The sequence below is a fragment of the Dictyostelium purpureum genome (genome assembly GCF_000190715.1).
Source record: "Dictyostelium purpureum unplaced genomic scaffold DICPUscaffold_236, whole genome shotgun sequence".
NCBI classification, from domain to species: Eukaryota; Evosea; class Eumycetozoa; order Dictyosteliales; family Dictyosteliaceae; genus Dictyostelium; species Dictyostelium purpureum.
In genome coordinates this window covers 28,750-45,346 of record NW_003519572.1, presented here as the reverse complement: position 1 = coordinate 45,346, position 16,597 = coordinate 28,750, and the positions used below count along the sequence as shown (strand labels likewise).

Genomic DNA, 16,597 nt, shown 5'->3' with positions numbered 1-16,597 from the left:
CTTACTGAAGAACTCTATCATATTTTTAAAAAAAAGTTTACAGGCAAACCAAAAAAGACTATATTTAAGACATCTACTGGTATAAACAGACCACAAGATAATAATGAACCAAATGGACCAAATGAAAATGATAAAAAAAAGAAAATGAAGAATGAAAAAGAGGAAGAAAATGAAAACAAAGATAAAGAAATAAAGGACTCTGAAGATCCTGTTGGAAATGATAACATTGATAGTTATCATAATGGCAATAATAACAGTAATAATAATAATAATAATAACAATAACAATAATAATAATAATAACAATAATAATAATAATAATAATAATAAAAATAATGAATCATCTTCAGAGATTTTTATAAGATTTACTCATATTCATAGATTTTATAATAGAAAACAACAATATAATAAAGAATTTGATATAATTACAAAAACAGATTCAATAACATCTCCAGAGTTGGAAGAACAAGCCTTTATTAACCATTATCATATTTATGAAGATGAAGAATTAAAATATTATCAAAAACTATTAAAAATGGTTAAAACCTATAGATCAGTTTCAGAAATTACAAATTGTATTTATTTTCCAATGTCATTTTTAAACAGCTTCAACAATAATAATAATAATAATTTCAATAAGGGTAATGATGAAATGACAACTCTAACAACATTCGATTTTGAAGATCTATCTAATGCACATAAAATGCTTCCAGAATCATATGGAATAAATGTATATACCAAAAAGTCATTATTACAAACCAATGGTACCTCCACAACAATAACAATTACAAGAGATGACATTGTTGTCACATTAACATTTAAAACAATCAATGAATTACCTTCAAATGATGAACACACGTTTACCATTCCTGCCATATCAGAAGATATTTTACCACACCAAAAGAAAAGAGAAAGAAATGACAATGAAGGTGCAAGTGATTCTAATGAAAAATGTAAAAGCCTATTATTTTTTGATGAATCTAAAAAGAAACTTAAAGAAGAAGAAAATGAAGTATTAAACAACAATCTTAATTTGTAAACAAAAAACTAAATATTCACTCCAAGCTAAAAGCTCATAAAAAAAATAAAATAAAAACCATTGTCTCTTTAAAATAAAACATTTTATAGATTTTCTTATTATTTGTGTATGTAAAATATTTTATATAAAACTGTTTTTAATTATTACAAAATTGCATAAAATTTAGTGGACTATCTGGCGTTGAGCATATATTGACTATTGGGTAATATTCTATATTTGTTGTTTGTCCGGAACAAAGTGAACCATTATAAATATAACTTGTTATGAAAGTTTCGTTACAATAGGTTTTAACTGAGTAGATTGGTTCTACCTCGTAATCTACTTGACAATTATTTAAATATTGATAATCAATTTCTAGAAATGAGTTTTTAAATATTTTATTACATTTGTCACCATAGATTACTGATACTAATGTTGAACTAGGAATCTCCACTTGATCCACCAAAGACATTTTATAAATAAGACCATCGCCCACCATACATGTTGAATTACAAGATCCTATTATATGGATTTTCGAATCTACATAGTCTTTTAAAATATTAATTTTAAAAAGATTTAATAACAAATAAAATCAAACTAATATAAATAAACTAATATTTGTTACCTTTACAAACTATATCTGAATAAATCTTTTGCACAATTTGATTATTATTGGGATCATATGTAAAAATTGCAGGTTCCATTTGAAAAACTATACATTCTGATTGCTTTACTATTGATTTTGAAAGTAATGTATTATTGTGACAAAGTGTTGATGGTTCTGTATACCCTAAATCTTTAATTGAACATACTTCTCTATATTGATAATATTCAATTAATACTAATGATGATGATTGAGAATTAACAAAAATTATAAAAAAAGATAAAAAAACAATTAAATATTTTATTTTATTCATTTGTTATAATAGTTTAAAACTAAATAATTTTAAAAGAAAAATATTTATCATGACCAGCAAAAAAATATTTATAAAAAAAAACAAAAAAAATTATAAAAAATATATAAAAAAAAAAATTTTAAATAGATTTTTACCTAAAAATCCAAAAAATTTTGAATTTATTTATTTCAATATCGAAATAAATAAATTCAAAATTTTAAATTAACTTTATTTATTTATTTAAATATATAAACCAAACATGATGAGAACTATTGATAGTCCCAATAGTATTGTTGGTTTATTTTTGGTTGAGGATGAAACTATGTCATCATCGTGATTGCCAGTAGTGCCACTATTGTATTCTCCAACAGTGATGGAGTAGTGTTCTTTTGAATATTGAGTACAAAATAAAGATAATTTTAGAGCCTTATCGATATATAGATGATTTTTTCTTGAGGTTGCTTGGAAACAATTGTTTTGGCAAAATTCTATACCTTCTTGACCCAAACAACCATCCTTGGTATAACGAACTGAATAACATAGTTTATTATTTCCAACATAAACAAAACTGTTATGAGATAATGGGTCTTCTACAACCTCACCAACTTTCATTCTTCTTCTAACTATATCATTGCATTGATTATCAGAACATAACGAAATAGAAACGAATCCTGTAGTATTATCACTTGTCGTTGGTCTATTATCTGGGCTTGGACAATGGTTATCACCTTCACTTGATGTATGGTTTCCATGGTGTGATCCTTCGCTTGATGTTGAGTTCCCATGGTGTGATCCTTCGCTTGATGTATGGTTTCCATGGTGTGATCCTTCGCTTGATGTTGAGTTCCCATGGTGTGATCCTTCACTTGATGTATAGTTTCCACTGCTTGATCCTTCACTTGATGTATAATTACCATTGCTTGATCCATGGCTATCTGCTGAGTTTCCGCTAGCTGTTAACCCTCTATTGCTATTTTCAGAAGTTTGGCCCCAACCTCCACTAATGAATAATGTAAAAACAATAATTAATACTAAAATTAATATACTTTTTAATTTCATTTTTTTTATTTATTTATTTGTTTATTTATGTTGTAAAAAAAAAAATAATAAATAGAATTATGAGAAAATTTATATAAAAAAAAATTTTAAAAAAATTTCGGTAACTTAAAAACGGAAAAAATATTAATAAATATTAGCTTGAATAATAGAGAAACAATATCTAATCAAAATGGCCAATTATCATAAAAACTTAAAAAAAACTACTTTTTAAAAAAATTATAAGATTTAAGTTGAATGTTTTTAAAATTATGGATTTTAATTATAATAAAAAATTTATTAGAAAATGATAAAATAAATATCTAATTTTTTTTTTTATCTATTTTTATGAGAATATAATAAAAAAACTATTAAAATAAATTAATTTATTAGGGAATCTTATTCTTTAGAAGATTTTGATTTGACAAATACATATTAGTTATAATATAAAATTATTTAATATATATACGCCTGCTTTATTCAAAAAGAATTTCATAATGATATTTCGCTGCATAAATATAAATCATTGTCAATAAAAAAAAATTTTAAAAAAAAAAATTATCCCAGCGATTTTAAAAAAAAAAATAAAAATAAAAAAAAATTTTTAAAACCACAACTGTTGGATATTTTTTTATCTAAATTTTTATTTAGTTATTTTTGTTCAGTGATAAAAACTTTATTTATTTATTTAATTATATAAACCAAACATGATAAGAAGTATTGATAGTCCCAATAGTATTGTTGGTTTAATTTTTGTTGAAGACGAAACAGAGTCACCAAAGCTGTTAGAATGGCTACTGGGCTCGCCAATAGTGATATAGTAAGATGTTTTTAAATATTGACTGCAATAATAATTTAAAAACTCCCTCATAACGATAACCATATTATTTGTTTTGGGGGTTGCTTGGAAACAATAGTTTTCACATCTTGAGGTACCATCACCACCCAAACAACCATCTCTGGAATAATAAACGGAATAACATACTTTATGATCCCCAACATAAACAAAACTGTTATTATTTGAATCTTTTACCACCTCGCCAACTTTCATTCTTCTTCTAACTATATCAGTGCATTGTTTATCATCAGAACATAACGAAATAGAAACGAATTCTGCAGCATTATCGTTTGTTGTTGAATTTCTATCATTTGGGTATGGACAATTGTTACCACCTCCATTTAATCCCTCACTTGATGTATAGCTTCCATGGTGTGATCCTTCGCTAGATGTATGGTTTCCATGGTGTGATCCTTCACTTGATGTATAGTTTCCATGGTGTGATCCTTCGCTTGATGTATAGTTTCCATTGCTTGATCCATGGCTATCTGTTGAGCCTCCGCTAGCTGTTAACCCACTATTACTGTTTGCATAAGTTTGGCCCCAACCCCCACTAATGAATAATGAAAAAACAATTATTAATACTAAAATTAATATACTTTTTAATTTCATTTTTTTTTATTTATTTATTTATATATCTATTATAAAAAAATAATAAATAGAATTTATAGATTTTTTATAAAAAAAATTAAAAAAAAAAAAAAATTTCGGTAACTTAAAAACGGAAAAGATATTAATAAATATTAGCTTGAATAATAGAGAAACAATATCAAATCAAAATGGCCAATTATCATAAAATCTTAAAAAAAAACTACTTTTTTAAAAAAAATTTTAGATTTAAGTTTAATATTTTTAAAACCAGGGAATTTAATTATAATAATAAAAAATTTAATAGAAAATGATAAAATAAATATCTAATTTTTTTTTTTATCTATTTTTATGCGAATACAATAAAAAAACTAATAAAATAAATTAATTTATTAGGGAATCTTATTCTTTAGAAGATTTTGATTTGACAAATACATATTAGTTATAATATAAAATTATTTAATATAAGCCTGCTTTATTCAAAAAGAAATACATAATGATATTTCACTGCATAAATATAAATCATTTTCAATAAAAAAAAATTTTATAAAAAAAAATTATCCCAGCGATTTTAAAAAAAAAAATAAAAAAAAAAAAAATTTTAAAACTAAAATAATAAAAAAAAAATAACTGTTTGATATTTCTTTATCTAAATTTATTTAGTTATTTGGCTCAGTGATAAAAACTTTATTTATTTATTTAAATATATAAACCAAACATGATAAGAAGTATTGATAGTCCCAATAGTATTGTTGGTTTATTATTGGTCGAAGATGAAACACTGGAATCTTCTATAGTGATGGTGTAAGAGTATCTCCATAAAGCACGGCAATAGTAGTCATATGATACCAAAAATTCGATGTCCTCAGTAATATAATTTGTTTTTGGGTTTGCTTGGAAACAATAGTTTTTACAACGTGATGTACCATCTCCACCCATCTTCGGAATAACGAACGGAATAACATACTCTATGATTTCCAAAATAAATAAAACTATTACCATTTGTTGTATCTTCTACAACCTCACCAATTTTCATTTTTTTTCTTATTATATATTGGCACCCTTGATTAGAGTTACATGTCAAAATAGAAACTTATTCTGAATCAATATCACCTGTTGATGATCCTCCACTGGTTGTTGAGTTTCCACTGGTTGTTGATCCTCCAGTTGTTGATCCCCCAGTTGATGATCCCCCACTTGTTGTTGAGTTTCCACTAGTTGTTGATCCTCCATTGCTACTTGTAGAGGTTAGGCCCCAACCTCCACTAATGAATAATGTAGAAATAATTAATAATAAAAATATAATACTTTTAAATTTCATTTTATTTTATTTATTTATTTTATCTAATTTAATATTTATTTCTGTAATAATGAATAGTTAATATATAAAAATTTAAATGAGTTGGTTATATATATAAAAAAAATAAAAAAAAATTTTAAATAACTTAAATGAATAATTTGGAAAAGATATTATTAAATATCTTCATGGAAAAGAAAAATAATATCAATCAAAGTTGTCAATTATCATAAAAACTTAAACAAAAATATCCCCTTAAAAAAAAATAAAGTAATTTTTGTTTGATTTAAGTTCCGCGTGTCGTGATATCATTATATATTTCCTTAATGAATGGTAGGGTAAAATAATTTTATTTAATATTTATTATAATAATTATTTTTTATTATTGGGTAAAATAAATTATTATTTATTTGATGATTCATGAAATTAGATTGTTTTTAAAAATTAAATATTTCTTAATTCATTGTATTTCCATAAAAAATTAAAAAAAAAAAAAAAAAAAAAAAAAAAAAGAAAATTAAATTTATAAAAAAAAATAATTTTTTAAAAAACCGAAGGGTTTTTTTTTTTTTTTTTTTATTTTAAAATTTTACATTTTTAGAAAACAAACAAATATTTTTGATAAAATTAAAAAAGGTTTAAAAAAAAAAATTTTAAAATTTTGGTTATTTTCAAATAATAATAATAAAATAAAATCATAAATATATATAAAAATGTCAACGTTTATCAATCAAAATATTAGAAGATAAAGAATTAGGCAGCAATAAACCAGCTGTTTTAAAATTCTCACAAGGTTTACCACCACTTTCATTTGTCGAAAATGATCCAGAATTTGTTAGTTTATCACACAACAAAAAAAAGAGAACTATTATTACCTCTACAGATCAATTAGAATATGAATCACAAGATAATGATTCAAAATTAACAAAATATGCTATTGGTATTTTCGATAAAGCTACTAAACAATTAAAAATTGTTCCATCAAAAATTTTATCAATGGAACAATCTGTTATTGGTTATAAATTAACATTAGACTCCTCATCTGTATGTATAATATAAAATATTATTATAGTATAATGACAGGAACATAATAAAGCTAATATTTTTAAAAATAATAGGGTTTATCAAGAGAAGAACGTTATGATAAAGTTAAGAAATTAGCAGAAAGTTTTGGTTCTAAAGTTACCAAGAAGAAGATGCAAAAATTAGAAATGGAAAATGTAGAAAACTTAGATTATGAAAAAACCACCCAATCAATTGCAGATGTTAAAAATGAATTGGCAGATAAAGAATCTGATGAAAGTATGTCAATATATTATTATAGATATGATGTTTGTTTTAAAATATATTAATTTGATATTTTATAATTTTTTAGAACCATTTGATTTACCAGATTTTGATGCAGAAACTAATAAAGCCGATGAAATTTATAATATTGAAGCTATTCTTCCACCAAGAATTTTCTTTGCAATTAATCATCAAACATTTTTAGATATCCTTTACGAAAAATCAGAAGCACCAGCATATTTACCAGAATACTTTAAAAATCAATTAGATTTAATGAAAGACGAAAAAGATGAAGATTTAATTGTATACAAATGTAAAATTTTAACATTTATGTGGTATACTATGATGTAAGTTTCAATTTTTATTCATAATAGATATTTTAGCATAACAGCATAACAAGAAGGATAGAAATAGTTTTATAAAAATTAATATAAATATTAATTTTTTTTTTTTTTTTTCAGATTAATGAAATCAAGAGGTAGCCATGACCCATTATTAAAAGAAGGTTGCACCAATGATATTATTTCATTTTTAGTTTCATTATTTGGTAGTAAAACTGGTAACAAGAAATATATAATTTCACAAGACGACAAATTAAAGATTTACAATTATTTAGCTATTTTTGCATTAAAATTAGAAGATTTCCAAATTTCAGATATTACATTACTTTCTCAAGCTCTTTCACTTACTTCTAATACATTTGAAAAACATTTTGCACGTGTTGGTTGCAAGATTATGAGAGTAAATGCAGATAAGAGATCAGTTAGATTAACCGCCCCTCTCCAACTCCCAAAAAACAAATTCAGTAAATAAATTGCAATAATAAATTATAATAAATAAAACAAATATAAAATTTTTTTAAAAAAGATTGTGGAATAATTCCTTTTTTTATCTTTATCTGTTTATATTGTTTCTAAAGTTTAAAAAAGTTTTAATAGTATTTAATAAAAGTAAATTTTATTTTTATATAATATAAATTATACTATATATTACAGGTTTTATTTAAAATATTTTAATATTACTATATATTATTTATAATTATTTCTCTTTTTTTTTTTTGATCAATATATTATATTTTAGTTTATTATTTAAGCATAAAGTTGTGATTCTCTTTCTATTAAGGTTTTGTTTAAGGCAGTAGCTAAATATTTGAACCATTTTGAAGCTAAGGCAGGATTTAAATCGAATAATATATTTACAAATTGGCCCTCGATGGTATAAACTTCGGTTTGATCAGAGTCAGAGATAACGTCGGCAGTTGTTTCACCATTAAGGAGATAAGTGATTTCACCAAAAGTATCATCTTGTTTCATTGTACCTAAAACTACTTTTTTCATTTCGCTAGAACCTGGTGCAATTGGTACGGATTTTTCAATTCTACAAACACCTTTACCAATTTGGAAAATCTTTTGCATACGTTCACCTTCACGAATAATAACTTCATCTTTTTTATAATTTGTTGAACGAGATCCTTCGCAACCAATGAGTTCCCAGTCTTCTTTGGTGAGTTCGTCACCTTTATTTTTATTGCTACGGGTTTTAAGAGTGAGATTATTAACTTTTTTACGTTCTTGAGCTAATTTGTTTTTGATTTCATCAGAGGTTGAATTTGATTGTTTTGATGATTGATGAAGGATTTGGATCATACTGAAGGCGTCTTCACGATCTCTATTGTTTTGGAAGGTTAAACGATAAATACTTGGAACTGTATTTTTAATACGAGTTAATTCTAATTGATTTACATTTACACAGATCAAATTATCGATATTTTTGAATGGAATAACTTTCTTTGTCTTATAACCAAAGAATTTACTGTAAAAACAAACGTGTTGTTGGGAAATGTAAAGTCTACCTGAACGATTTAATGAACATGGATAATCTTTAATAACAATTTCACCTTCTAATGAGAAACGTTGACAAAATTCTTGATCATTCTTTTTCATTACAGGTGCTCCACCAAAGTTTTCATTTAATGGTGAGGTTGATGTTTGGGTACGACCGAAATTTACACTACCGCTACGGCCACCATCACCACGTGGTGTATTATTATTACCTGATAATAGGTGGAAGTTGGCATTGGATGGACGGTGTGTTGGTTGACTTGGATGTGGAACAAGGTTAGCTGATGATGCACGATGTTGAATGGTTGGGTGAATATTGTTTAATAATGGGTTTGGTCCTGGAGCTTGCATAGTTGGTCCTCTTGGTGAGGCTGGTGGTGTGCTTGATGCGGATGAAATTATATTTGAAAGGTTTTGATTTGTTAAAATACCACCTGAACCAGTTGGTGTGGTACCTAAAATATTATCTGGACCATTTTGAATATTACCGTTGTTATTGCTATTACTACCATTTTGTTTTGGTTTGGACCATGGGAGGTTCTTTAGACGGATTGCTAATTGATTGGCCATAATCTTATAGAATTTAGCACCAAGACGTGGATGACTATTAAAGAGGTTATTAAGGAATGGAATATCCATAACATAGAGATCAGATTCTTCCTCTACAGTTAAACGAGCAGTAGTTTTATTACCTAAGAATGACATTTCACCAAACATTTTTGGTGCTAACATGGTAGCTACTTTAACATTAAGTCCGTCTTTATCTTTTTTCTCTACAGAAATTGCACCAGATTTAATACGATAGAGATGAGTATTAATAGCATTTTCTTCCATGACAACATCACCACGACTATAAGTAATAACTGAGGCATTGGTTAAAAGAATGGTCCAATCACGTTCTGTTAATTCATCAGAACCACTACCAAAAAAGTTTGAACCTGTTAGATTATTATTACCATCATTTTCTTTTTCTTGTTCGGTTGTACCCATTTTTTCTGCTACTATTTCTAATTTCTTTTCTATTTCAGAGAGACGGTCAAGTTGAAGATGATCTAATGCTTTTAACTCGTTGACATAATGTTCATAATATTGCAATGGGACGCTGGGAAGTGCTGGAGAGTATACAGTTGGCATTTCTTTATATTCTTTAAACATTTTCATCTTTTTAGATAAACGTTTAACACGAAGAATGTTAATCATTTTTTCACCACCGCTACTAATAAATGTTGGGTTCTCTGTGCATGTTTGAGAAAGATCAGCAATTAATGCACCTAAAAATGGAACGGTTGGGCAGATGGAGTGAGTCATATAGCTTGCAATATTTGGATAGGCAGGTGATACAATAAAAGTATTTGGTTTTTGGGCTAAGGCAGAACGTAATGGGAGATAATTTGATTCTGGTAACATGAGACGTGAAAGGTCGTGGAAACAATCTAAATACTTTTGTGAAACTTTTGACCAAGAAACGGTGAGACGTGAAATTGGTTCACTATGAAGTGAACTGAGAACTTGCATAATACCATTGAAATTCCAAAGTGAAAGGTATTCGAGTGCAACTGAAATATATTTTTCAATTGTGATTGCACGTTGTTTAATATCACGTTGTCTAAGAATTTCGGTACTAACCAACATTGTCATCTTGTTGAACCATTTAAAGTAATCGTAAATGTGTGGGAAGTTTGATTGTCTCCATTTTTCTGGATCTTTTTCGTTTTCGTTTGGCATTACTAAACCAACAGAGAAACCTAATAATTCTCTTGGATGAATATTATGAAGATATTTTAATTCTAAAAATGTAAATTGACGAGCAACTAATTCTGGGTCATCTTCTAAAAACATGTAGAATGAGGTTGGTGAATCTGAGAAATTTGGATTTCCTTTAAAGATTGGTAAACCTTCCTCAGAGAGTTGAATAAAGAATTGTTTCATTAACATATCCAATACTAAATATTTTGCATCAGCTCTTTCAATTGGCATACATTTGGTGATCCAATCAATGATTTCCGAACCACTGCAACAAATTGTGCTTACTTTATCCTTTTTGAACTTTCTTTCTCTAACTAAAATACCTAATAATGGGTCTCTCATTCCAGTTGCTAAATTTAAAAATACTCTTGAAATATCACTTTGGTTTGACATAAGTGGACCATCGATACCTGGTGAACCTAAATTACCTAAATTCTTTTGACTTCTAAATGGTTTTGGTGGTACCATTGATGATGTTAAAGAGCTTGTACGTTCATAGTTGAGTTCACTTTCACTGAATGCAATTTGAAGGAAACGTTGATTAGTTAAATTGACTTCATCTTCATGAATTGCGAGTGTTTGATTGATTTGGTAAGCAAGATTTGGGAATTCTGGGCTAATAAATTGTTTATTGAATGATACTGTATTGTGATATAACCAAAATTCGTCTTGTCTAAATTCCAACTCTGTAATATCAGCAACCCATTTACGAAGGAATACTGCAATACCTTGACGAATTGCTTGTTTCTTTTGTTCAAATTTCTTAACAGTGAAACCATCTACTTTATCGGTGCCTCTTGGGCCAAAGAATCTACGAACTAATAATTTAAATATACTTCTTGGTGTAGCGAATGAACGATAAACATAAATGAAATCATCAATAAAAGTTTCATCCAAAGTGGTGCAAGTATTTGTTGATAATGGAACTGAATTTCTCCAGGTGTGTGGAACACCATTTTTACCTGCAGTGTCTGATCTTCTACGAGTTGCAATTTGATCACTCTTGATTGTGGCTGAACTTTCGCCTTTAGTCATCATTTCGATCATCTTGGCCATTGTGGCTGCAATAATTATAGAAACTGAACTGTTGTTTGAAACAATAGCACTACCACTACTGCTGCTACTTTGTTGCTCTTCATCAAAACCAAAGAGGATACCTTTTTGTTGATCATCGTCGGCAAATGGATATGGTTGTTCATTTTCTTCTTCTGTGAAGATATCTTGGAAAAAGTCTATAGTATCAGTTTCGAAATGAAGGTCATTTAAGTTTTCTGATGCAGATGGTGAGTGATGCATACCACTATTATTTGAAACCAAGGAGGCTAATGATGAGGTTGAGGTATTATTACCCAATGATGATGCTGTTAATAATGAGTTATCTCTACTACTATTTAAAATATCACGACCAGTTAAACTTGATGATAAAATGCTATCTTTTGAAAGGCTTGTAGATGTGATCATTGTAGCACTAAGAGTACCGGTAGCAGTTGGACTACCACTAAGAACGCTGGTATCTTTACTTCCGCCATTAATGCCATTTAAATTTAAGTGTAATAAATTACTTGGTAACATTGCTTCGGAGATGGAGGATGATCTTGATTTTCTCATCATATTTCTGATATGTGGTGGATGAGTGAAAGGTAATGGAGCAAACTTCTTTTTGATTTGACCAAGTGCTTCGACAATTGAGGTAAAGGTTGGTCTGCTATTTGGTTCGTGAGTCCAACAACTTTGAATTAACTCTACGTACTCTGGAGGACATGTTGAAGGAATAGTAGGACGAAGACCACGAATAATCTCATCTTCTAATTTAGACATCCATTGGCCAAATGAAAATTCATCAAATGGATGAGCACGAGTGTATAACTCCCAAAGAATGATACCAAATGAATAAACATCACTTGGTTCGCTATAAGCAGTGCAGGCAAGAACCTCTGGAGCAAGCCAAAGTGGTTGATCAACGCAACGAATTAAAGCAGCACCACCATATAAAGCTGTGGATGTACCAAAATCGATGATTGTTGCAACGTTATTTGAGCCTTCAGTGATACCATTTAATAAAACATTTGGGGATTTCAAGTCACGATGAATAACTGGAGGATTGTGAGAGTGAAGATGTTGCATACCTTTGGCGATTTCTATAGCAATTTGTAAACGAAGACCCCAGCCAATTTCGATTGTATTATTTGAAAGTAAACTATAAAGTGAACCATAACGTACATATTCCAAGGCCATGCAAAGAGGTTGAATACAGAAACCACTAATCTTCATAACATTTGGATGATTTAATCTGCTCATACTATAGACTTCGTGACGGAATTCACGGAATACTTTAAGACGATCTTCCATAAGGGCTGCTGCATCTGGTTCGGGTTGACCATCGGCACTATCACCGCCTGTAGTTGGTAATAATAATTTCTTGAGTGCTATATAATCATTTCTCCATTCTGCTTCATAAACTATACCAAATGCACCACGACCTACTTCTTTTGAAATTTTAATTTCCTTTAAATCAAATCTTGGTATTGGAATATCAACCATTGAAATATCTGGTGCTAAAATATCTAATTTCAAACGGTGCGATGTTGAAACCCTTTCTGAATCTGATTTTTGATGACATGTTAGTACTGTTTTACCGTCAATTACTGCAAACTCACACTCTTCGATTGTGAATAAAGTTGGATTTCTATCATATAAAATTGCACATTCATAACAACTTATATATCTATATTTTTAATGATGAAATTATTAGTTTAATGTATTTAATTATTATTATTATTATTTATAATTTTATTTCTTACCTTTTAATATTTAATTTATACCATTGTGAAAACAATGATTCAATTGTATCGGTAACAATTCTTAATAATGATACTGGAGCTACCATACCACGAACATCAACAGTTAATACTTTCTTTGAGGAACCATCTTTTTCCTTTATAGTTTTTAATTCGATTAAAGCTTCATGGCCATCGTTATTTCTAACCACAACAACTCTTTTGTAACAGGATTCTACTTTTGTGAAATTCATTAAATGAATAATGAGTTTACCAAAAAATTTCTCTGGGAGGAATGGTAAATGATATTGTCTATTTAAAAGGATAGTATCTGGATCGATAAAATCATCCCATTGGGTTATTATATTTGAATTATTATCTGATAATAAGTTTGGAACTAAATTACGGTCACCAATGACTTCTTTATCGTTGATTTCATCGGGTTTAACCAAATCGGATGGTGATAGTGGACGACAAATTTCAAAAGCTTGCATTATGGAAAGGAGTGCGCTATGGAGGTGTTCTGGATATGTTGGAGCTTTCCAAACTAATTCTAAATCTGACTGTCTTACGATACCATTACAATTATTTATTAAAACTTTTGATGTGATTAAAGAGGACATACAATTGATTATCCATTGTTGATCGAGAATAACCATTTTACCAACAGAGCTATTTAAATCGTTGAAATAGACAATACTGCCAATGTTGTGAAGAAATTCGGTGGCACGTTGAATTTGAACGCTATCTTTAAGATTACAAATATTGGCTAGATTTATATATTCTTGCCACATCATTACTGGTGGAATTCTTTTCTTTTTAACTTCGATTAAAGCCTCTTCTAATGTAAAGAAACTAGATGGTACTTTCTCCTTGAGGTATGGTTGAGCTTTGATGATCTCTTCAATTAACTGTCTAAGTTTATCGACATCGTAACCAGTAGTACAACTGACAGAGATAATTGCTTGAATATTTGAAAATCTTTTTTGGAAACGTGAAGCAACAGACTCTAATACCGCATTGACAACATTTAAATTTTCAAATTCATCGATATGGGTGCCTACTAATACAATTGGTGAATTTGGTGAGGTACTCATTATACAATGGAGCCAATATTCTATTGCTGAGAAATCGTCATTATTTAAACTAAATACTACAATATAAACTGATCTTTCTGAGTCGAATAGTTGACTTGATGAAAAGTAAACATCTTGATTTGCGATATCCCATGTTGATAATGTAATGACTCTTCGTTTCTTATCATCTTCATCAACTATGTCAAAATCGTATTGATCAATTTCAATACCAATTTCTGATCCATTATTATTTATATTTACATTATTATTTGTTTGTTTTTTCTTTTTTCCTTTTATACATTGAATTACAGAAGTTTTACCAACACCAGCTAAATTATGGAAAAAAAAAAAAAATTAATATGATATTTATGGAAATATTGATTTAATTTTTTAAAACTTACGATCACCCAATACTACTAATTTTGATCTTAAGCATGGTCTAGCACCTGTTTCTAATTCTCTTAAAAATGAAACAATATCTTTTAAACCCTTTGAAATTACAGTTGATGGTGGAGTTATAATTGGATTTTGTTTGATATTTAAAGTTTTTAAACTGGTTAAAGAGGCTATGGAAGTTGGAAGTAAAGTTAATTTATTATTATTTACAGAGAGTACTTCAAGTTTTGACAAACGCTCTAAAGAACATAAAGATACCAAATGATTGTTATCAATTTCCAATCTCTTTAAATTGACTAAATCACCTATCGACTGTGGTAAACTGATGAGTCTATTATTTTCTAAAATCAATACTTGAAGTTGTTGAAGCTTGCCAATATCTTCGCTTAAGGTTTTAATATTGTGATGAGTCAATACCAATTTTTGAATCCAAACCAAATTGAAAATACTTTGTGGTAATTGTACAAGTTGAGTGTATGATAAATGAAATTCGATATCGATTTGGGCTGTATCAGATGCATTTTGTGAACCACTTCCTACACTGCTGTTACTGTTATTTAATGCCAATGTGGTGGTTGATGTTTGAGAAGGTGATGCACTGGATGTGGTTGGACTACTTGTAATTGAAATGGTAGTTGTTGAAGTATTATTATTATTACCACCAGTAGTTGCTGTACCTGCTAAATTACCACTACCACTGTGATGATGTGAGGTAATGTGGGTGCTCACGGTAGCCACTGTTGTTGTGTGGCCTCCACTACTAATACTATTTGGTACACCTCCATTACTTGACCCTAAATTGATAGTCGAAACTGTGTGATTTAACATTGCCCCCATTGTACTGCCACTGCTTGTTGACGAATATGCACCTAAATTAATATTGGCCTGTTGAATTAATGTTAACAATTCCTCTGGTGTACCTAATGTTCCATCTTTTTTCTTTAATAAATTTTTATTTAAAAACTGGTGTATATATCTTTCTGATCTTTTAAATGCTTCATCCTTGGTTGATGTAAATTGGTAGTCATGGAATTTTAGTTGTTTTTGCTTTGTTGACATTTTTTAATAATAAATATTTTTTATTAACAACAACAATTTTTTAAAAAACAAAAAAAAAATTTTGAAATTAAAAAAATATAAAAAATATATAATTAATTTGATTCTATGAATTAAAAAAAACAAAAACAATTATATCAACACTATTTTGGTTTGATTTTTTTCTGTTTTGTTTTGTTTTTATATAAAATAATTATACAATAATATTACACAAGAGTATTTTATAAATATATAAGTATATATAAATAAGTTATAAATAGAGATATTATTACTATTAAACAACTTTATATAATTATTGTTTTTTTTTTTGTGTGTGTTTAATTTTATAAAAAAATTTTAAATAATAAAAACAATAAAAAAAAAAATAATAATAATATAAAAAAATAAAATGTAGTTTTGTTTGAGTGGGGTTTTTGAGTGTGAGGTGTGTGTAAAATGTGTGTGTGTGTGTGTTGCTTTATTGATTGAAAAAAAAATTAAATGTGATTTATTTTTTTCTTTCTCAATGTGTGTATGTGTATACGAAAAAAAAATAAAAACAAAATTGATGTATGTGTGGAAAAAAGTAAAGATTATTATGTGATAAAAAGAAATAAAAAAAAATGATAAAAAAAAAAAAAAAACTATAACAAACTATTAAAAAATGTATATTACTGATTTGAATAATAACAAATATTATTAGTTGTGATTTAACTAAAAAATAAATATTTTATATATATTTTTTTTCTAAAAAAATATAATATATAA

General features: G+C 27.7%; 8 protein-coding genes across 8 annotated transcripts in view; 2 read left to right on the top strand and 6 right to left on the bottom strand.

Moving 5' to 3' along the window:
• The window catches only part of DICPUDRAFT_155244 (uncharacterized protein), a gene marked incomplete at both ends in the record, with an annotated part of 2,509 nt that extends 1,471 nt beyond the window's left edge, over positions 1 to 1,038 (top strand). Inside the window, one exon of the mRNA XM_003290658.1 lies at positions 37 to 1,038. Within this exon, the coding sequence (XP_003290706.1) occupies positions 37 to 1,038 (1,002 nt within the window). The remainder of the gene's footprint in view (positions 1 to 36) is intronic.
• Positions 1,039 to 1,174: 136 nt separating this feature from the next.
• DICPUDRAFT_37788 (uncharacterized protein) lies at positions 1,175 to 1,934 on the bottom strand (the record flags this gene model as incomplete). The annotated part of the gene is made up of 2 exons (XM_003290653.1): positions 1,175 to 1,566; positions 1,643 to 1,934. 2 exons carry the CDS (start codon positions 1,932 to 1,934, stop codon positions 1,175 to 1,177), a joined length of 684 nt encoding a protein of 227 aa, XP_003290701.1.
• A 219-nt stretch (positions 1,935 to 2,153) lies between these two features.
• DICPUDRAFT_81426 (uncharacterized protein) lies at positions 2,154 to 2,972 on the bottom strand (the record flags this gene model as incomplete). The annotated part of the gene is made up of 1 exon (XM_003290652.1): positions 2,154 to 2,972. One exon carries the CDS (start codon positions 2,970 to 2,972, stop codon positions 2,154 to 2,156), a length of 819 nt encoding a protein of 272 aa, XP_003290700.1.
• Positions 2,973 to 3,636: 664 nt separating this feature from the next.
• On the bottom strand, positions 3,637 to 4,398 carry DICPUDRAFT_155242 (uncharacterized protein; the record flags this gene model as incomplete). The annotated part of the gene is made up of 1 exon (XM_003290651.1): positions 3,637 to 4,398. The coding sequence occupies one exon, from the start codon at positions 4,396 to 4,398 to the stop codon at positions 3,637 to 3,639; it is 762 nt and encodes a 253-aa protein (XP_003290699.1).
• A 675-nt stretch (positions 4,399 to 5,073) lies between these two features.
• Positions 5,074 to 5,410, bottom strand: DICPUDRAFT_155241 (uncharacterized protein; the record flags this gene model as incomplete). The annotated part of the gene is made up of 2 exons (XM_003290650.1): positions 5,074 to 5,313; positions 5,342 to 5,410. 2 exons carry the CDS (start codon positions 5,408 to 5,410, stop codon positions 5,074 to 5,076), a joined length of 309 nt encoding a protein of 102 aa, XP_003290698.1.
• A 57-nt stretch (positions 5,411 to 5,467) lies between these two features.
• Positions 5,468 to 5,695, bottom strand: DICPUDRAFT_155240 (uncharacterized protein; the record flags this gene model as incomplete). The annotated part of the gene is made up of 1 exon (XM_003290649.1): positions 5,468 to 5,695. The coding sequence occupies one exon, from the start codon at positions 5,693 to 5,695 to the stop codon at positions 5,468 to 5,470; it is 228 nt and encodes a 75-aa protein (XP_003290697.1).
• A 306-nt stretch (positions 5,696 to 6,001) lies between these two features.
• On the top strand, positions 6,002 to 7,771 carry DICPUDRAFT_81424 (uncharacterized protein; the record flags this gene model as incomplete). The annotated part of the gene is made up of 6 exons (XM_003290657.1): positions 6,002 to 6,009; positions 6,273 to 6,307; positions 6,414 to 6,715; positions 6,790 to 6,973; positions 7,047 to 7,305; positions 7,420 to 7,771. The coding sequence occupies 6 exons, from the start codon at positions 6,002 to 6,004 to the stop codon at positions 7,769 to 7,771; spliced, it is 1,140 nt and encodes a 379-aa protein (XP_003290705.1).
• Positions 7,772 to 8,046: 275 nt separating this feature from the next.
• On the bottom strand, positions 8,047 to 15,853 carry GbpC (cGMP binding protein with small GTPase-serine/threonine kinase-dep-rasgef-gram-and two cGMP binding domains; the record flags this gene model as incomplete). The annotated part of the gene is made up of 3 exons (XM_003290648.1): positions 8,047 to 13,270; positions 13,347 to 14,727; positions 14,800 to 15,853. 3 exons carry the CDS (start codon positions 15,851 to 15,853, stop codon positions 8,047 to 8,049), a joined length of 7,659 nt encoding a protein of 2,552 aa, XP_003290696.1.
• Positions 15,854 to 16,597: the final 744 nt, after the last annotated feature.